This window comes from Pollachius pollachius, assembly GCF_949987615.1.
Source record: "Pollachius pollachius genome assembly, chromosome: 7".
Classification (NCBI taxonomy): Eukaryota; Metazoa; Chordata; class Actinopteri; order Gadiformes; family Gadidae; genus Pollachius; species Pollachius pollachius.
Window position 1 is genome coordinate 20,955,810 of NC_136940.1, and position 21,303 is coordinate 20,977,112.

The following is a 21,303-nucleotide window of genomic DNA, read 5'->3' on the forward strand; positions in this document are numbered from 1 at the left end:
GACTTGTTTTTGCAGAGATATTTAATCAGTGTGCCATGAAATGTAGATAAATACAACCCCTGGATTCCCTGTTATGTTCATCATGTGTTTATTCCAGGTTTTGGGTCACTAGGTGTTGTCTTCATCATTAAATATACTGATTTGTGGTTACCCTTTCCCTCTGCTTTCCAGTGTTCATAAATGTGTACACAGTCAGCCCTGACCTGAGGCCGGTCAACAACAAGGTAACTACACAGCATTTTGCAAATATTGAGTGACAAAAATAAAATAATATATACATTGCAAATCCTATATATTGTTGACAAACGAAAGCCAAACAATCAATGCTAACAATTTTTTAAATTCCACCATTCCCAAAGTAAAATGTATCAGGATAGGTGTTACTTATAAAGCACAGCCAGACAATATGAATATACACTCCATAGCAACTCCTGATCAATGCTTGTTTTTGCTGCCGAGATTAAAGAGGGAGGGAATCTTGACCAGCAGGAACACATAGCCCTGTACAGTAACCTGTTTACAGAGGCGGTCCCAGAATCATTTCTAATGGAATGCTAGCAACGGCCCTTCGAATTATACCATACAGCGACCATGCAGACAGAACGTTTATTGATAGCGCAGCGCAAACGTTCACAGACGGATGATTGTTGGGCTGTAGAGAAGGTGACGAAGTCAAACAAGAGGCAAAGAGGAACGTTGTTCTCATCCTCCTCTGTCTGGTTATTTTTTTTCAGATGGAGGCGTATGTTGTGGTGGGTGCAGGGCAGTGCGGGGCCACCCCCGGCCTAGGAGGGGTACAGGAGCCTGTCTGGGCTCCAGCCCTGCTGGAAGATTACAGAGCAGTGCCCTGCAGTGGGCTGTGCACCTTCACTGTGACACGCCGCTCCTCAGGGGACGGGATAGACAACATGAAGCCATCTCTTGTCCTTCTCTTCTTCGGCTCTCCTTCTTTTTATTCTGCACTCCTCTTCTCGTATTTCTTCTCTTCCATTGTCTTCTGTCCTGGACTCTGTTCCTCTCTTCTAATCTCTTATTTTGTATGCTCTTCTTTTCTACATTGTTTTCTAAACTATACTCTTCTCTTAACTTTTTAAAATGTCTATTTGCCCACTTTCTCTTTCCCTTATCACCTTCTCTCCTCAGGATGTTTTTCACAACCTTTGGGGACGGGGGACGGGCGGGGGGGGTGGCTTTCAATGAAACAAGCTAGGTCAAATGAAGGAAACAGACACGTAACTTATGGCTAATGATAGGCATCAGGTAACGCTGTGTCATTAGTAGAGGAAAAGTTTAAAAAAAGCTATTGAAACACTGTCAGAAGCAAGGTCTTGGGGTCAAGATCAGCTACGTTTCCCCAGGCGGCTGTACTTTTACAAGCAGCCCACTTCTCAAATCCTGTTCTGCAACATTACTGCTGGGAAAACTCTGATTTAACCTTTAAACAAGAAAAGGGAAATGTCAACTGAAATCCCCTGATATGCTAATCTGATCTTGCAGGATCCAAGAGGATCTAGAATGGTACAGTGGAAAAGCCTCAAATCAGTATGCTGTGGTGAGTCACATTTTCTACACTGGTTTTCCCACATAAATGGCACATTCTGATGCTTGATGCATGGAATAATTTGATAGAAGTGGAACACTTCCAAAACATAAATTTAAACATACCTAAAAAAGAGAATGATTGTTTCATATAAGGTCGGATGAGAACATCCTTCTGTGCAATGACTTAACCAATGCCCTGATGCCTTGACGTAACTCCCTCTTGTGTGTGTACTTCTGTCCCTCTTCACAGGGGTCGTGAACATGAGCTTCCCTCTGTCAGACCAGCCGGTGTTCGGAGAGTGGCTGGTCTTTGTGGAGATGCAGGGCCACACCTACAACAAGTCTTTTGAAGTACAGAAGTATGGTGAGCACCTGCTCAAAGATAACAATTCAAAGGGGCTGCCAGAATGTTTTAGTGGCTTTTACTCCGACATAAAAACCTAGCCAAAAACTCCAACATGGTGTATTTCACTTTAACAGTTTTGGCATGAATGCTTAAAAAGTATATTGTTGCTTTGATTTGTTTTGTTTGGTCCATTTTTCTATGCCAGTTGTCATTCATCTGATACCTCTTTCAATCATCAACATGAGAAAATGGAATGATTGTGACACCTTCTGTATTGCCCTCCTGTCCCAACAACCCATCCAATCCAGTGATGCCTAAGTTTGAGCTGGCGATCGACCCACCAAGTTACATTCATGACCTCAACACCTGTCAGCAGGCCACGGTCCGAGCCAGGTGAGTGTCTCGCTTGTGTGTCAATATGCAACAGGATTTCATTCTTACTATTTAGTTAAGAATTCAATCTGAACCATGTCGTAATGCATGCATCTCAGTCCATACTGCAGAGGCCATTCGGATAGATGAATGAATCAACAACAGCATGTCATTTCACAGCATTAGTCAGCATGCTGTTTTACAATGGAATGTTGTTCTAGGTATACCTTTGGGAAACCAGTCACTGGTAAACTGACAGTAAACATGACGGTGAATGGAGTGGGCTATTACCGCCATGAGATGGGCCAGCCCGTGGTCAAGTCCATGGATGTGAGTATATCAACTTTCGCTCCCATCCTTGTGTATTGTGGGGTGTGTGTGTGTGTGTACGGAAGTGGACCGCTTTGTGTGGTGTTGGGATTCTAAATTATAGGACACACACAAATTGCAATAAAGTGCCGTTGAGAATCATTTAATGAATCATTACAGAGGCATGAAGGGTTATTCGAAAGTCATCGGACACTCATCAAGCTGACTCGTCGAGTGCATGTAGTGTATTTGCTTACAAGAAACGACTACAGCATCTCACTAACCCACCTGAGACATCCACCTTAGTTAGCCGTCGAAAAGAATAGGCCACTAATCCCTTTGAGACTGTAATGGTGATTAAGGGCTATACAAATAAAATTGAATTGAATTGAATTGAACCACTAATAAAGAACTCAACACCTAACCCCGTTCTCGTGCAACACCTATAACATCTATAGTCAACTCTTCCCACCCACCCCATGGCTACGTTCCCTGCGATCAGATCAAGGGCTCGGCCACCTTCAGTCTGTGCGTGAAGGACATGATGCCGCTGGACGTGGCGGACCACTTCCGGGGCGCGGTGAGCGTGTGGGCCACGGTGACCGGCGCCGACGGCAGCCGGCAGACCACGTTCGACGACTCCACGCCGGTCCACCAGCAGCTCATCGACATCAAGTATTCCAAGGACACGCGCAAGCAGTTCAAACCCGGCCTGCCCTACAAGGGAACGGTGAGGGCAGCGCCGCCACACGCTCTCTGGGGGAACGGTGGAACCCTGCCGGCCATATTGGTTAAAAAAAAATTCGGGATTTTTTTGGGGTTTTAAGTTTGGGCAGGATGGTCTAGTCACAGTGGTTAAGTCGATGGACTACCTGTATAGTTCTTGGTTAAGTCATCGTTCTCTGCTGAAACTTGGGATGAAAGTATTTGCTGTACTGGTGTGTCATAGAACTCTTGTCGTCCAATCCAATGTGGTATCCGCTGAACAATGAAATACTGTGAACTTTAATGCAGCTGCATGGTGTAATCAAATTCTATTTTTACCTTAGTTTTGTCTCTCCTCACTCCCTGGCTCCCACAGATAGAGGTCACCTATCCAGACGGGAGCCCTGCCGATGGGGTCAAGGTGCGCGTGAAGGCGGAGCTGACCCCAAAGGACAACGTCTACGCCAGCGAACTGACCTCCAGGAACGGCAAGGCCACCTTCGAGATCCCTTCCATCCCCACATCTGCTCAGTATGTCTGGCTGGAGGTGAGTGTCCATCTCTGGGTCATGCACCAGAACAGGTGGAAGAAGAACGATGTCTTAAAAGTTTGTCCTTACACTAAATATGTTACAAATATTTAAGTATGGAATGGAGTATGGGTATGGGGTCCAATTGTATAAGAGGGAATGAGAATGGGGAAGGAAGGGATGAATTTGTTATCATGTACATTATATGCAGTCTGTTTTGACTTTCTATGACGTCTCTATTTATGAATCAACTGTAATGTATATTTGTCTATTGTCTGCCTGATTTTTAAACAACAAACCTGTATTTCTGCTGTGCATTATAGATGCTTCTGATACATTATTAAGGCTCAGCTAAGAAAGGTGTTGTTGCTTCAAACCATTGAAAACTTAAGGATATCTTCCTTCAGATTTTTTACCTAGACCCCCCCCCCCCCCCTACATATTTTGTATTTATCCTGCATAATAAAGAGAGATCCAAATAGCATTTGGCCTAATTTTCCATTGTTTTCTTGGTGCAGACAAAGGTGATATCCATGGATGGCAGACCGGCCGGAGACCAGTACCTGCCCAGCTACCTGTCCATCAGCAGCTGGTACTCTCCCAGCAAGTGTCACCTCCAGATCCAGAGCCCCAGTGCCCCACTGCAGGTAAACCTGCTTCCCTTCCAGGAGTAAACGGCGCAGCAGGCGTTTCACCTGGCTTCACGTGGAACCACTGACAGACCTGGTCACATCTGGGAGAGGTTCTGTGCTTCCTCAGCCTTTGGGCAGGAGCTGCTGAGACATTGAGTTCTTCTGTGCTTGTTTTCCGAAGATGAGGCACACTGTTTATTGATTCACATTCTCTCTGGGTTTAAATATAGACCTGGCACAACCCCTGTTTCCTTTGGTTACACATCAGACACATTTAAATCAGAGTTATATAAATAATAATGACTAACTACTAATAAAAGGTCATGATTATCTCTTGTAAAAGTGTGTATTTTTTGTGTGTTAGTGTGTGTGTGTGTGTGTGTGTGTGTGTGTGTGTGTGTGTGTGCTTGTGTGCGGGGGTTTAATGGTGGTTTATTTACATGTGTATGTCTGTTTCTGTTTTTGTGTGTGTTTGTCTGTTTTTGTGTGTGTGTATTCTTGTGTGTATGTGTGTTGGTTTGTGTGTGTGTGTGTGTGTGTGTGTGTGTGTGTGTGTGTGTGTGTGTGTGTGTGCGCACGTGTCTCTGCACGTGCGCCCTGCACCCTAGGTGGGCCAGGAGGCGGAGATGGCCCTGAAGTCCACGTGTCCGTGCAACGTGACGCTCCACTACGAGGTGGCGTCCCGGGGAAACATCGTGCTGTCGGGGCTCCAGCGAGCCAACCTCACCGGCTCACACCGGGCCAGGAGGGCCGCCGTCACCTTCGACAAAAACATCCACACCACGCTCCTCCCCCCAGCCACCTCCGGTCAGTTCACAGCCACCCCCCCTGACGCCTCTCCCCTGGGACAGTGAGAAGACTTCAGTGCTCTCAACATAGTGATGCAGTTTGTAAACCAGGTCACTCGGGGCAGGACTCAATGTAGTCGGGATGATGGACAGGATGTCTTGAGGTTTTAGGATGTTATTAATAGTAAATAGGGCGCGGTGCAGTTTAAAACTAAACCTATTTGGAGGCTGGATTGAGTCATCGGCTGGCGAGCTTCCCTGGGCCCCGGCCTCTTGGCTGTCCAACGGTCCTCTTCGATGCAGAGGATTTTGCTTCGTAGTCAGAGCAAAGCAGAGCAAAGGATGCTCTGCTCTGAATCATCAGACATCATGTATGGTACCACCTATGGCAAAACATCAGCAGAAAAAACCATAACCGTGCAAACAGCTCCACAGCCTAAGTTCCAATGCAATAGAGACGACCGGAGTTTGGTTTTACGTCCGACGAACCTGCTTCTCAATTATCTGTATCTTTTCAGCATGAGCCGCTTTGGATACAAGCGTTACTGAACAACAGTAAACAGTGTATTCAGAGGCACCACTGGCCTTTGAGACTAACCTGGATGCTCTCCTTCTCCTCCTCTCTCTCTCCCCCACGCTCTGTCTACGGCAGAACCCTCCGGGTCCCAGGCCGAGTTGGACACGTGCGTCTCCTACCTGCGCTTCCCCGTCAGCCCCGGCATGGCCCCTCTCAGCCGCCTGCTGGTGTACTACGTCAGGGAGAACGGGGAGGGCGTCACCGACAGCCTGCAGATCCCCATCCAGCCCCACTTCGAGAACCAGGCGAGTGGAATCGCTCACCTGCGCCGTCCCCGGGTTGGGGAAGAAGGAACGAGAGAGGCCATCGTGGTCAAACGGCCATGATCTTTTTTTTTCTCCAAATCAAATAGAAAAAGTAACCTTTTTGATTCAAGGTTCGTGAGATGGTAGTCAAATCTCTGAAGCTCTGCATCTTTGAATTCATAGAGGGATGAAGGAGCAGGGTTGGTAAGATTGGATCCATTGATTGTTAAATAAATCAGCAGTACACTCCTGCCTTCGTCCATCTTGTGTGTGTGTGTGTGTGTGTGTGTGTGTGTGTGTGTGTGTGTGTGTGTGTGTGTGTGTGTGTGTGTGTGTGTGTGTGTGTGTGTGTGTGTGTGTGTGTGTGTGTGTGTGTGTGTGTGTGTGTGTGTGTGTGTGTGTGTGTGTGTTCATACATTTTGGGAGGTGATCCCAAACGTCCGTGCTGGGCCCCCCATCATCCCGGTCCAGGGAAGTGGTCCCGGGGTGTGTAAACAAGCAGCTGTGTTGGCTTGGGACAGATCCACAGTTCCTGCCTGCATCATGCCCAGTTAAATCTCCCAAGCAGTATTTACTGCAGCGTGTGTGTTTGTGTGTGGGTGTTTGTGTGTGTGTGTGTGTGTGTGTGTGTGTGTGTGTGTGTGTGTGTGTGTGTGTGTGTGTCAGTGTGTGTGTGTGTGTGGATTAAAGACCAGGGTTGTGACAGGGGAGGTTGGCGGGTTACGGAGCATGGTAGCATGGCAGCAGAGCTCATTAACTGGTCCAATTTATGGCTTTGAATTGCTCGACAAAAACGCTTTTCGGGGCGTAAAGTTAATGGTTGACTCCAGACCTCCCTCCCCGGGGCCCTGTCACCCCCTCTGGGGTCCTCCGCTTGCTGCCCCCGGTTTCCCCTGGTCCTGACCCAACCATCAACCATTGTTTTGCTCTTCTTGTTTTTATTTTTGGTCCTGTGACACAAGTGATTGTTAAAATGTACTAAACATCTACTTTCCTTATTTCCTATTAATATCGCTACATTTTTTGTAAATAATTGCTTAAATAGGCTCATGTATTGAAACAAAGAATATGGATTTTACAGTATGTTGCTTTTAGCTGATCGTTAGCTCGCTGCTTAAGGTGCATTGATTTCCTCCATCGACTCTGGTTGATCCGCTCTGTATCTGCATGATCTAAGGGGTTCGGTGTGGTTTATCTGCGGGATCTGCAGGTGTCTGTGTCCCTATCCGCCAACGAGTCGATGCCTGGTGAGCCGGTGAGCCTCCGGCTCAAGGCGGACAAGGGATCCTGTGTGTGCGTGGCCACCGTGGATAAGAGCCTTTACCTCCTGAAGCCCGACTTCCAGCTCAGCCCAGACAAGGTGGGTCCCCAAAGCCAGTACCAGACCATAGATACTCTATAAACACATAGAGACGTATGTGATGCCTGCTACCCCAAGTTGCTATGAAAACAGATTGTTTAGGCGTGTTTGAATTGCGGGCACTTTGGTTGCGTAAACAGAGCACCGCTGTGTCTGGATAGGATTATGTTCAAATGGTGTGTGTGTGTGTGTGTGTGTGTGTGTGTGTGTGCTGATTTAACATTTGATTGCATGCACATGGTCTGATCTTTTTTGCCCCGCCACACAGGTGTTCAAAGAGCTGGCAGACTTTGACGTGTCCGACGCGTTTGGCATCCCCAAAGACGACGGCCACTTCTGGTGGCCGGGCCTGTCGTCACGGCGACGCAGGCGCTCCTCTGTCTTCCCGTGGCACTGGGACATCACCAAAGACGCACGCTTTGCCTTCACGGTGAGACGGGGTGCCTGCGAAACGTCTGTGGCCTGTCTGGATCCAAGTTCTCCAATGCTGCCCCCGAAATAGATTAGATAATTTGAAGCTTTTATCTCAAACGTGTGTGTGTGTGTGTGTGTGTGTGTGTGTGTGTGTGTGTGTGTGTGTGTGTGCGCGCGCTCACCACAGGACACAGGGCTGGTGGTGATGACGGACGTGGTGAGCCTGAACCACCGGCAGAGCGGAGGCATGTATACAGACGAGGCGGTGCCAGCCTTCCAGCCCCACTCCTCCACCTTAATGACTGCCCTGCACTCCCGCGCCGTGCCCAGGTTAGAGACACGTCCTCCTCCTGCCTGTCATCCCCTCTCAAGGAGGCTCCTGTTTGTGTACCGGTTCCACCGTTTAAGTGCGCCTCGGAGCCAAAGGGGGAGGAATGGAAGGATGCACCGTCTCCGCTCAAGGGGGTTTTGGAATGCCGCTGAACGGTAGCTGTTGGACACCTAGAATTTCCAACTTTCATGTTGTAATGTCTTGGTGCCGAACCGTTAACGTATTATCACCCTAATGCAAGTGTGTTTTGTGACCGGAGTAGGCATTAAACAACAAGTATTCACATGACAAAACCGTGGAAAAACTATGATTTCTTTACGACGTGGAAATATTTTCCAGGGGAATCTGAGAAATGTTGGGGAAAAATCCTTGAAATGCTGCTGGTTTTTCTTCAACGCACCGGGGTAAATGAAGGCCGGTGAGCCGGGAACGAGGAAAGCAGATGGACCGACAATGCAGATGAATCAAGTGTTTCCGTGTTGCATTCTGGAATACACATTCCTTAAAGGCATGAACAGCGCTCATCCAAGAGATTAACATTAAACACATGCTGTGACTAAAGAGGATGTTTTGGTCAACATTATACCTTTTTTAATTATGGATGGTTATACTGAAAGTGGCACTACCGCCGAGGGCTGGAGGACTGTTGTTGATGTCAGCTTGGTGTGTGTGTGTGTGTGTGTGTGTGTGTGTGTGTGTGTGTGTGTAAATGTGTGTGTTCTTGGTTGCAGAGCAGAGAAGCGCAGGAGGACATTCTTCCCGGAGACGTGGGTGTGGCACTGCCTTAATGTCAGGTATTTAACTATCTTAATGTGTGCAAACACACACACACACACACACACACACACAGGAAGATGAGGAAAAATTAGCTAAAAAGTAAAAGAAGGAAGAAATGGTTGTACATGAGGAAGGAGAGAGGTGACAGGTGGTGGGAACAGGAAGAGAGAAAGGGGTGAAGGAGATGTTAGACATGTGGACGCAGGAGGAGAGGGGAGGAGGTGATAAAAGGAGGTCTGGGAGGAGGAGGAGAAGCATACGATGGAGGTGTTAAGTTAGCCTGTGTGTGAGGAGTTCGGACCTTCTGGTGTGCTGGCAGCGTCCAGCCCTGTGAATGCGGCTCATTTAAACTGATGAAGTTATCTGGGAACACGCCACAAGTTTCTCAACAGTCCCTTTCATTCATTTCCAGCCAATGTAAATGTACATAGATCCCCATATGCTTTATGCCGTTGGACTGCGAGCCGCGAGTTCCTGCTTAATTCCTGTCGGCAGTTCAAGGCTTTTATTAGTCACATTGAGGGTATTATGGTTCATGGCTGCTAATCAAGAGGAAAGGGAATTTTGTCAGAACATTCATTTTGTCCTGTTGGTGTTTGCCAAGACCAACATTCAGAATGGGTTGCCAGTAATGACCTCAGCAAGCCCCTCTCCAGTCCACACCTGACGGTTGGCCCGGCTATCTGTTATGCCGTGTGTAGGATAGTGATGGGGCGCAGGTGTTATTGTGTTGACCCAGGTGCCTCAAACATAAAAGTCCTGTTCAAGGGTGATGGTCCAAAACCATCACCCTGCTGCCTTCATCTATTTCCATCCGAGTTTAGACTTCAAGGGAACAAGGTCAAAAGCATGACAAAAACACACTTACAATTTAAGAAACTTAACCAAAGCCAGATGGTATCCAAACAGGCTCATAGAATATAGAATATAGAAGTATCTGAAAAGGATGATATAATCAGATCATTCTTCTCATGATCTTATTCTACACCTCAATTTCAGCCTACGACGGCCCCTTGAATCACCTTAACTCCATGCATCCCTTACAGTGCGGAGACTGGGGAAGCCGAGCTGCGATTGGACGTTCCGGATTCCATCACGACCTGGGTGACCGAGGCCATTGGCCTGTCCAAAGACACGGGGATGGGCCTGGCCAAGAGGGCGGAGCTGCGCACCTTCAAGCCCTTTTTCGTCGACTTCACCTTGCCCTACAGCGTGATCAGAGGAGAGCAGACCAAAGTCCCCCTCACCGTCTACAACTACCTGCCCACCTGCGGCGAGGTATGAACAGGACATCAGACTCACCCGCCCGTCACACAGAGTACGGCCGATTCTTACACAACAAACCTTCGTGTTTGGAAGACACATGTTTTCGGAACCGAAATTCCTATCGAGTGCAATGTTTGCATCCGCACAGTGTGAACTTTACCGTCCCGAACCAAAGCACGGTGTGAATGTGATAATGACAGGGTGACATCACCGCGGCACAGCTTCAAACGAAACCCCGTCATCCGGTTTCAAAGTAAATGTTTACATGTGTGTGTGTTTTGTAAACCTGACACAAAGCCCGGCGGTCTCGTATAAAAACACCCCTCACGTCACAGTCCAGCCGCAGTTTGCTTAGGTAACCGCTCGCGGCAGCGTGCAAAACCCGAGCCGTACAATCGCTTTGTGTTGCTCAATACAGATGAAATATATCCTTTATTTCCTCCCCATTGATGTGTTTCGTTGAATAAGAAAAACAAGCCGTAAATCAAACCGGATAAGTGGAACAGAACACGGTTTCGATGAATGGAGTGAATGAAACGCGGGGAGTTATTGGCATGACGGCGGGGCTCGTATCCCAGCCCCGCCGGGACAAAGGTAGTGTAATGCTCCTAAGAAAACCGTGCGGTCGGCCCACTGCTATGTTTTTTGGAAGCCCCTCATGTTCCATCCTGTGCTTCAAACGGGTCCGTCCCGCGGCCTCACGGAGATGACATCATGTTGTCTGCAGATGAGCCCATTAAACAGTGTGTGTGTGTGCGCGTGCGTGCGTGCGTGCGTGCGTGCGTCGGCCTAATGTCGCATTCGCCTGGTAATGCAAACCATGGCAGAGCTCCGCTTTGATGTCGGCGCCGGCAACATGTGATTCTTATATTTCCTTTGCAGAGTTATTTACGACTAGTGGCATGTAGATGAAAACCAGTGAAAGGATCCGTCCGCATTGCTGAAGCGCTTTGGTGAAAGTTGGAGCGGTGGAGCTTAATCCTTCAGGGGAGCATAAGAAGCATGAGTCAGTCAGCATGGAAAATCCAGAATGCAATTTAGAAATCCTCCCGTGAATGCTTTTAAGAGCCTCGCTGGGAGGAAGATACGCTATGTGAGGGGTATGCCGGCGGTATGTCCTGTCAGACACCTGCTGCTCCTGACTTTAATCCGTTTAACATTCCACTTCTCTATTTTCCTCTCCTATCTTCTGTCCTCTCCTTCTCTCCTCCTCTCTTCTCTCTTTCCTTTCCTGTCTTCTTCTGTCCTCTCCTCCTCTCTTCACTATTTCTCGTCCCCTTCTCCTCTCCTCTCCCATCCTGATATTTTTCCCCTTGTTTACTCTTCTCTCTCCTGTCATCTCCGCTCCTGCTCTCTCCTCTTTCCACTCCTCTCCTCTTCTTTCCATTCCCCTCATGTCCTGTTCTGTTTTCTTCTCTACTCTCCTGTTCTCCCTCTCGTCTCCTTTCCCCTTCTCGTGTCCTCTCTAACGTCTTACTACATTCCTCTCCCTCTCATTGACACATATATTTTCTCTCTCTCCCTCTCTCCCATTCTCTCCCTCTCTCCATCTCTCCACAGGTCCATGTTAAAGTCTCCGTCCCCAAGGGCATCAAGTTCGTGGGCCACCCAGGAAAACACCACCTCACCAGGAAGAAGTGTGTTGCTCCTGGGGAGGCCACGCCCACGTCGATCGTTCTTTCCTTCACCGAGCTGGGAGCTATGAACATCACAGGTGACCCGAAGACCCGATGCAATACACAGACACTACTTCCCAATGATACTAGTGGGGTTCAATCTTGAATGTTTTTTTTATGTAGGCAACCAATTCAAGTCTTTATGCATGAAAGAGTCCAGACTTTAAAGGATGCTTATATTCTGTGTCCAGTAGTCTGATCATTAAGCCTTATCCGGATTATGATGTTTTACATCAGCGAGTACAGATCAGACCGTGCTGGGCAATTTGAATTGTGTAGTGGCATTCCAGGTCAAACAATAGCGCCTTTCTTGCGGGGCTGCTCTCCAGGGCAGCTCTTTCTCTCTCTAGGGCTGCCTCGGAGGGCAGGCCTCTGGCCCAGAAGATTTATGAGCCCCTGATCCCGTGCGTGTGATCTGGTCCCCCACCAAGAGCTACAAACAAACAGTCCTCCCACCTTCCAGAGAGCAATGCGGGAACAATGCGGTGGGGGAGAAGCCAGGGGCCTTGCTGTGACACTGCAGTGGCATGTTGATGAGTTTCGCGGGTCACTGGTGGTCAACATGGCCCCCCACGGCCCCCTTTCGCCTGTCCCTTGACCCCGAGTCTTTCTCTCGCTCACTTCACACACACAAAGAGTCGCTGCGGACACTGGGCCGCTGCGATGCATGCACCCCCCCGGCCCACCCCCACCCTCAAAAGAGCAGAGAACTCGCGGAGGCATGTTTTTGTTGTGCAATGTCTGTTGTGATAGATGCATTGCTTGTTCCATGCGGGGACAGCAAGCACTGCCAACACGTGCTCGCTCCGTACTGTCCCTGGTTACGCAGACACGCTTTGCTCCAATCAAGGGACTGTTGATGTACGGGAAGAGTTTCAACACACGGGTTCATGGCTTTGCAAAACACACAATTAGACCAAAAGTAACCACTGGCAATAATGAATAATGAATCCATGCATAGAAACATGCTATCTATACATGCATACATTCCTACCTCCCTACATGAATATATAAAACCATAAAGAAGCGTTTGATAAAGCTCTCCAATGCTTCTTCTACAGCACGTGCGATCGCCTACAGTGAGCCAAGCTGCTGTTCTGACGGGCTGCAGACCAACAAGGTGAGCAACGATGTGGACGACCGGAGAACCCCCACTGGCCTGGACTACGTTCGCAGGAGTGTTCTGGTGGAGGTAGGTGCTGGGATGTTGCTTGGCATGTGGATGCCTTTCTACTCACCGAATCCATTTTAAATCAGTTCAATTCAATCTATCATTCTTCAATTCTGCATCACTCTGCTTGTAGCCAGAAGGCCTCCCCAGGGAATACACGTACAGCGTCTTCTTTTGCCCTAATGGTGAGTACAGCTGTAACCTCTCCTGATTAAGGAGTTGGCCCATGAATCCCTTCAATACTATAACTGTGTTAGGGGTTAAAGGCTACAGAACTAAGCTTTACTTGACTTGATTACATTATCAAAGTCAAAAACGACTCAGGATTGACAGTGTGTTTATTATACCTGTGTTGTAGAGAGGATCCACATCTCCACTCCCAACAAGTACGAGTACCAGTATGTGAAGAAGCCAGCTCGCATGACCCAGTTCCAGGTGGCGGTGAAGACCCACAACGATGCCCACTTTGCCCTCTCTGGAAGCCCCCACGACAGCACCGAGATGCTGGAGATTGTGCTGGGCGGCAGGCAGAACAGCCGTTCCTGGGTCTCCGTGGGTAAAATGGGGGAACCGTTGGTCAGTGCTGCCACGCCAGGCATCCTGTCCTGGGATGAGTTCCGCAGCTTCTGGATCAGCTGGAAGTTGGGGATGATCCAGGTAAGGCTCCGCCCAGGACCCAGCTGTCTCAGTTCGATCTTTGGTGATCGTAGATGAGGATATGATGACAAAATGTATATAGAAATATACATCGGCATTTTTCAGCAGTCGGAACAGCATATGTTTTTTTACACAAAGATAATATGCATTATCCGTTTAATTTTCACATTTAACGTTACCCTTGATTGGAAATGTATTCAAACCCGAGACAAATCTGTAAATTGACTCTCGTTCGTTAAGGGTTGAGCCTGATCAGTTCATAGCGAGCCACGTGACACATTGCGCAAGGAGGGAAACTAGGAGAAGAACTGAGATGTAAAAATGCAGATCGGGGACATGCCACTGTTTAGTTGAGCTGTTTAGCTGTTGTGTGCAGTTTAAGAGAGCGGAGTACGGGAGTCTGCGGAAAAGGCCACAGGGTCTGTGTGTTAGGAGGACTGGCGCCAGTTTTACTGGCATGGGCTGCCTGTGAGGTCACACTTAACGGGGGCTGATGTCAGTGAGGACACTCGCTGATCCGTGGCCCCGTGCTTACATGGTACTCAGGGGCTGGCACACCCGTGGTCCTGACCCTCGAAAACGCAGTCCTGGGCCTTCGCTCGGCACCGAATCACCAAAGAGAGCAATTAAAAACCCCGCTGTCGAGCACCGCGAGGGTTACAACCCAGTAGGATTCATTTATTTTAGGGGGCTCTTATTGCTGCTCTGGGGGTATGGAGTTGGGGGGATACCCGGTGGGGCCGCGCTGCACATGGTCTTTGGTTTAATGCGATTACGAAACGAAACCCACGGAACGCACCAGGAGGAAATGTGCTCTAAATGGGCCCGTGTGCGTTTGGTGTTTGTTGTTGTTTGTGTGTGGTTGTCGGGTGAATCACACTGGCCTCTGCCGTGCCTTGGCAGATGAACATTGCTTGTGCCCAGTATGTAGCATTCCAAAAGCAGCACTAGTGACTTGTTATTCACAGTCGTTACTTCCTGGCTTTTCTTGTTGACTTTCCCGTAACGACTGTGATTATTTATCATCCAAAGCGTGACGGCCACACCGAAACGATGGCCCAACCACAGAGCCAAAGAACTGCAATCACCTCCCTTTATCCCTCCCCTTTTTCTTTAGGTGGGATATGGTCTACAGCCGTCGAATGAATCGCTGATCCTCCAATGGGGAGGCCCCCTTCCAAACCAGGTTGGAGTTTAACCATCACATCATAGCGATGAAATTGTACTATTCTGAGTTGAGCTTCAAGCATTTTTTTTGCGTTATTCCTGCAGATACGTCATATTGGATTCTCCACGGGCTGGGGTTCGGTCGGAGAGTTTAAAATCTGGAGGAAGGAAGACTCGGATGAGAACCACAACGAAGCCTTCACCCTGGGGGTCCCGCAAAACGTGGTCCCTGGATCTGAGAAGGCCTCCGCATCCATGATCGGTAGGTTTCTCCAACTGCCTTTCGAGAATGCTCTTCCACTAAGATCTTTGAAAGGCTTGGAGTTTATGGTCAGGTGACACAATGGTTTCCTACGAGCGTGTGCGTGTGTGTCTTCATGTGGTAGGGGACGTGATGGGGCCCACCCTGAACAACCTGGACAAGCTCCTGCGTCTGCCCTTCGGCTGTGGGGAGCAAAACATGATCCACTTCGCCCCGAACGTCTTTGTCCTGAAGTACCTGCAGAAGACCCAGCAGCTCAGTACAGACGTGGAGACGGAGGCCACTGACTATCTGCTGCAGGGTAAGCAGAGCACTAGCACCGTGTATTTCAGTGCAAATGAATGCCCCTTAGTCCTGCAGGTTCACATGCAGTCCTTTGGATTCTAGGGGGGATATCTGAGGCGGGAGTACAAAATATGCAATGGAAAAGCGTGAGAATTCCCTCAAAACCTTTTTCGGAAGAAAGAGCTTGCTGTTAAGACGTGGACACACATTGCAGTAAACCCTGTCTGGGTATTTTTTCGATCAGCCCACCAAAATGTTGTCTGAACTCAAGAATATTGCGAGGAATTTTCTTAATCTTTTCAAATCCTTGCAAGATTTATGTCAATTGTATGCAACACAGACCAAAATTCTGTGGCAGGGACTAGCTCTACCAATCTTCTATGGAAGGGACAGAAACCAAATGAACCAGTTGGGAGTTGGAAGGTGGAAAAGCTCTCCTGAAGGGGTCAGCCAGCATACCTGAGAACTAACACCATGTACCAAAAGGAGCAGCTGGTCTTTGGTCAGCTTGGTCAACCTCCAAATGCTATATCGAGAGTAAGCTAATGGGGGACCCAACATTTTCCTGCCTTTCTTGTAAATGCTGCAAGGTGTGGAGGTTAACAAGATCCTATAAATCTGATTGGCCCAGGGAAACCTTTCAAGTCACTTGTTAAGACTGCTTAGCCTTATCTATTCATCAAAGCATTTGAAGAATTGGACCATAGGAAGAAGTGAGTTTTAAATTAGCTTGATGAAGAACTTTGAATGTATTATAGTTTGTTTTACACAAGAACCACTGTCATACCCTCTTTGTAGAGCAAAGTTCCAGAAATACGGGAGCGATAAGCCCCCCTGTAATTTAGGCTTTGAGTAATTCTCTATGTACTCCAGGGGAACTCATCGTTCCATATTAATGAAGTGAAAGATTGAACAATGGATTTAAAGAAAGATTTAGAAGGATAAGGTGGAATGCACTGAAACCGAGTCATTTGGGGAGCCCATTCATTGTAATACAATTCACTTTTCTTGCCAAGGACAAGTTAAGTGTTTTCCATTTCTTCAGATCTATTTTGTCTGTCTCAAATGGAGGAAAATATTTTTTGCCGGATAAAGGCTCTGGATGTGTCTTGTGATGTTAGTGCCAAAGTATTTCAACCATCTCTAGACATTTGGATGGCTTTCAACTCTTTAAAGACCTCCTATAATACAAATCAAAATGATCATATTTAATACTGACAATGGGATTATCTGAATGTATTTGCTCTGACTTACAGAATTGCATTAGCAATAACTAAATTACATTTTTATCTTGAAAATCAGCCCCGGAATAGGAAAAAATACCTCTAATATTACCCCTCACCATAACCTGTTGAACTTTTCTTTTTTTTTACTTGAACTTTTCTTGCACCAACTTCGATGAATTATCTCTTGCAAGGACAGGCTGTGAAAGGATCCTCAGGAATGTTGTACTGTAAATAAAAGCCGCTATGAGAACTGCCATTCATACTCTGCACCAAAGAGTCGATACATTCTAAAGCTGGAAGCCATCAATTTCATTAATTCAAAATCTGGAAGTCATCAATTTTGTATGTTCAATCGGCATTCCGATGCAGGTTTGGAAACTATGAATGCTTGGGTCAATCATTATGTGGGCCAGTCACTACCAGGATACAACAACAAAACCCTGGTTGAATTAAGAGACGGTCAACGATACAAATCTGAAAATGTTAGAATGTGTACTGCATCTTATCCAAAACTTGTTTGTTTTTGCCTTTTCATTGGCTTCATCTGTCTGTTTGGATACATTTCCCAGGCTATCAGAGGCAGCTGACCTACAAGCGCCAGGATGGGTCCTACAGTGCTTTTGGAGAGAGGGATTCTTCCGGAAGTATGTGGTAAGTCAACCGTTATTCAGACATGTTTCATCTTTGTGGTTTGCATTCTCTGTATTTGTGTTGATATAATTGTGTTTGCCTGACCATTAACACATCTGCGCAATAACATGAAGGTCCAATAGAGATGAGCTCTAATCTGATCTGAGAGATTTCTCCACATTCCTTAAGCCTCAAACTGAAGGTAGGTATGCAGCTAAGGGTTCTTATCAGCTTTACTGCATGTTGTTGTTAAATGAATGCATTCCTGTTATGAGAGTTAAAATCTGCTTGAATTTATCCTCTGCAAGTGTTTAGGCCTTGTTTACATCTCCTCGAGGCAGGCAAAAAGCCAGAGGTGTCTCATAAAGTTACCAAAAAATATCAGCTTTGAAGTGGTTTAATGCTGGCCGATTGAGGCCCTGGGGCAAAGCGCATACCGGTAGTTGATTTATGAGCTAGATCGGTATTATAATATTTAATAGAGCTGAAAGTATGAAACAGCTGGGTGCATTAACCATGGGCATTTATGGCCAAACAAATTGGATCCCAAAGGTAGGTAGGCTTTGATAATGTATTTGCCGTTAAAGGGGGGTAAATTCTACCAAAATGCCATAATAGCCCCCTACTGCACTGGCCTCCTGGACCAGCTCCCACCTCTCCGCCAGTGGAGACTTTCTCAACTCCCCCATACAAATTACTCTGTGCCCCTCTGCCTGGAAGGTAAAAGCATGGTCCTCCGGTATTGTGAAAACGTTTGGACTCTTGGGGAACATTGAAATTGCCCACAGATGTCTCTGGGAGGAAATGCGGATGTTGCAAGGATTGGTGTTGAGTTTGTCCTAAAGCCCCGGGCCACACGTGTACAGGTTGGTGGGCACAGCACAGATGGTTGAACCTTCCATAAACCTCCATCAAACACTTTATGAATCCATCAGCCACGTGTTCATACGCCAAAGACAACCGCGCTGTTGTTTCTGATCCAGGGTTCAGCAGTGGAGCAGGGCCTTTATTGCTGCTCTTTAAAGCACTCTTAATGCAGTGTTAATGTATTCCAGCTTGTTAAAATACTTCAGAACGGAAATTGTCAGGGAGCAATGAAAAATATAATGACATAGGTAAGAGATGTTGTGGTAAACAGTCGACGACTTTCTGTGAGGTGGCTTTAGCACACCAATGTTGTTGGTCCAAAGGACAGAGAGAGAAGAAGTTCAGAAGTGCACCAACTTGCACTTGTTTAGAAGTATGGATGCAAAAAGTGGTTGCATCCTGCAATTTGTGAGAGAAAAGGGAGAAAGTGTCAACATGGCACTGTTTGAGTGTTTTCATTCTTCCATCAGGGTCTTTCCTCAGTGGTACAAGTTTTGGCTGGCAGGGTATTTGTGTCTGCTGAAGATTGATCTAACTGTGCTATCAGTAATAGAGGAATGGGTTTTGAATACCAGAGAGAAAAAACAAGCAATATTCTTGGCAGGTTCATTTCATGTGCCAATTTCAGTTTTTTAAGGTATTTGACACAGGACCTGCATGTGTTATCTTTGGCTGGCTGACTATTTGCGAAAGAAAGCAATATTTGCTCAATTTCAAATAACATTCAATCTGCATGTTCAACAAACAATGTCATAAAAGACCAAACCGTCTTTTACCGAATTCCCCAGGGTCTCGTCAAGCTATTGTACACTATGTAGAAAGCATTTATAAGATTAGCCGACAGAGAGCCAAGTTAATCTTCAACCACCAAATGTATTTTATGGTTTTCCAATTTGTGAGAAACAGCAATCTAAACATTTGTATCGAGCTTGTGTGCATTGCCTTTTAGGGAAAATCACTCCAGTGTACTTATTCCAAGATGGCGCTCAAAACGATTCATGAGAAGCGATTGGAGAGAAGTTTGGGATGCGTTTAGGAGTGGACAGTCAAAGAGCAGAGTGCAAAGACGTTTCCCAATGTGACAGTGGCCCTGGGTGTGACTGATAGGTGCAACTATGGTAACCTCAGCTTCTCCACTTGCCCGCTAAATTATCCCAGCGTCTCAGAGGCTCTGAGGCCCTCCCTGAGCAGCAAGGCGCCTCAAGCCCCGATTACATAACGTTGTTTAACGTCCGAGTAAAGAAAACCTGAAATCCCCGTTATGCATGGAGTCCATTCCTCAGTGTTCACTGGGGAGCCACAACCTCCATGTGCAGCTAGGGCGAGATTTAATAGCTTCCACCATGGGAGTAGGACCCCTGTCGCCAGCTCTCCACTCCCCTGCTACTCTCACTTGGTATGTTCTTTCCCCTCCAGGGCTGCGCGTGAAATTAACGTTTGCAAATGTCTTTGTGTTCCTGTTGCTTGTGAGTTTTTTTTCGTTTTCCTTTTTTTTCTCTGTATCGTGAGCAGCTTGCCTCATCTTCTGGCTAAGGTGGACCTGGGAATTTTGTAATGGAATACGTTGCTATTATTAAGGAGCACTTGGCCGAAGTCGGTGGAGAACAACCTCCCGCCACCACCGGGAGGTCTGTTCTTTATGGAGGAGTGTGTGTTTATTAGCTCGGGCCATGATCCCCCCCAAAGGGATGCCCTTGGCTTCATGGTCCTTCTGCATTTACTCCACCATGGCCCCACTGAGATCATCCCCTCTTAAACCTTCAGTCACACTCTTGAGAGGCATGGGGTTTCACAGCAGGCATCCCTGGGGATCGGTGGGCGCGTTTAAGATGCTGAATTCTTTGGAGAATATTCCTGGTTTCACAAGCAATAACATACCTGATGCAGCTCGAGGAACATTGCCGCCCGGTCTTTCAACGCTGAACTGAACTAGCTGTTATTCCTCCCATACGGTTTATCCGTCCATACCTCAGTGGTCCTTGTCTATCTACTTAGCCATCTGTCTTCAGGTTCACCGTCACGCTCACTCAGTTTACCTCAGCCTAACCTCTTCCACTGTCTAAGCTGTTGGGAAATGGTTCATACTGTTACATTAAAGTTAATGTGCTGTGAACTTTTGTGGTTTAAGGATGATGTATTTTAAGGATCTGTTGGCACATGTTTGAGCGGATCTTGGGAAAACACTTTTTCATCTCCCTGTCCTTTACATCTCTCTCTCTCTCTCTCTCTCTCTCTCTCTCTCTCTCTCTCTCTCTCCTATCTCCCTCTATCCACGTCTTCCCTGCTTCAGGTTGACGGCGTTTGTGTTGAAGTCCTTTGCCCAGTCTCGGGGCTTCATCTTTATTGACCCTGAGGAGCTGCGCGCTGCAAAGTCCTGGCTTATTAAACATCAAAGAAACGAGGGCTCCTTCCCTGCTATGGGACGCATCCTCAACAAAGACCTGCAGGTATGCCTGTGCATGAATACACCGCATGGATATATGTGGAGACCTATGTGGTTGCATTGGGGGAGACGGGGGATGTTAGACAAGTAGTCAAGGTGCAACCAATTCAACAGGCTATGTATAAGCTAGTAAGTCCCATAGTTGTGGACCTTGTGTTTGACCATATTGTTCATGGGTAGAATGGACCAGTCGATGTACCTACCATCCCATCTATGTGTATCAAAACACGCATCACTATGTCTACTAAAACCATCCGCATTGCATATTTCCACAGGGCGGAATCCATGGGAAGATATCCCTCACAGCTTATGTGGTCGCGGCGCTCCTGGAAACGGGGATAACCACTGAGGTCAGCAGTTCACCAAAACAAACCGCCACAGTCAAGTCCGTCACAATAGTAAACTTGTTTTGGTTTTTCGGAGCATTGTTTTGACCAAATAGTTTCTGATTAAAGTAGACATCCAACACCCTATCATTTTGTCTCGAAAAACAAGTGTGCGACATCTCGGACGACGTCAATGCATCCTGAGGGTAAACATCAGAGTTTAGATTGACCACACCAGGAACAGCTTGTTCCCATGAAGTTGTCCTGGTTAATGTCCGTCACACACCTGTGCTTCATTTAATGCTCTCTTATGATTATTGGCATGGTGCCTGTTAAGTCTTATAAAGAACAACACCCTCCAAAAGTCAGCACAACAAGACAATTTGCAGAACGACTGCAG

The 21,303-nt window shown here is 47.2% G+C and overlaps 1 protein-coding gene across 1 annotated transcript in view; it reads left to right on the forward strand.

Moving 5' to 3' along the window:
* Positions 1–21,303, forward strand: part of cpamd8 (C3 and PZP like alpha-2-macroglobulin domain containing 8) — a 38,799-nt gene that overhangs the window by 3,794 nt on the left and 13,702 nt on the right. The window contains exons 5-30 of the mRNA XM_079740389.1: positions 172–224; positions 735–752; positions 1,498–1,552; positions 1,793–1,906; positions 2,197–2,281; positions 2,482–2,590; positions 3,072–3,299; positions 3,651–3,821; positions 4,322–4,450; positions 5,044–5,242; positions 5,876–6,045; positions 7,256–7,405; positions 7,674–7,835; positions 8,007–8,149; positions 8,882–8,944; positions 9,974–10,205; positions 11,754–11,907; positions 12,931–13,061; positions 13,174–13,225; positions 13,399–13,697; positions 14,815–14,883; positions 14,970–15,126; positions 15,251–15,427; positions 17,207–17,288; positions 20,425–20,581; positions 20,853–20,927. Of these exons, the coding sequence (XP_079596515.1) occupies positions 172–224; positions 735–752; positions 1,498–1,552; positions 1,793–1,906; positions 2,197–2,281; positions 2,482–2,590; positions 3,072–3,299; positions 3,651–3,821; positions 4,322–4,450; positions 5,044–5,242; positions 5,876–6,045; positions 7,256–7,405; positions 7,674–7,835; positions 8,007–8,149; positions 8,882–8,944; positions 9,974–10,205; positions 11,754–11,907; positions 12,931–13,061; positions 13,174–13,225; positions 13,399–13,697; positions 14,815–14,883; positions 14,970–15,126; positions 15,251–15,427; positions 17,207–17,288; positions 20,425–20,581; positions 20,853–20,927 (3,434 nt within the window). The remainder of the gene's footprint in view (positions 1–171; positions 225–734; positions 753–1,497; positions 1,553–1,792; positions 1,907–2,196; positions 2,282–2,481; positions 2,591–3,071; positions 3,300–3,650; positions 3,822–4,321; positions 4,451–5,043; positions 5,243–5,875; positions 6,046–7,255; positions 7,406–7,673; positions 7,836–8,006; positions 8,150–8,881; positions 8,945–9,973; positions 10,206–11,753; positions 11,908–12,930; positions 13,062–13,173; positions 13,226–13,398; positions 13,698–14,814; positions 14,884–14,969; positions 15,127–15,250; positions 15,428–17,206; positions 17,289–20,424; positions 20,582–20,852; positions 20,928–21,303) is intronic.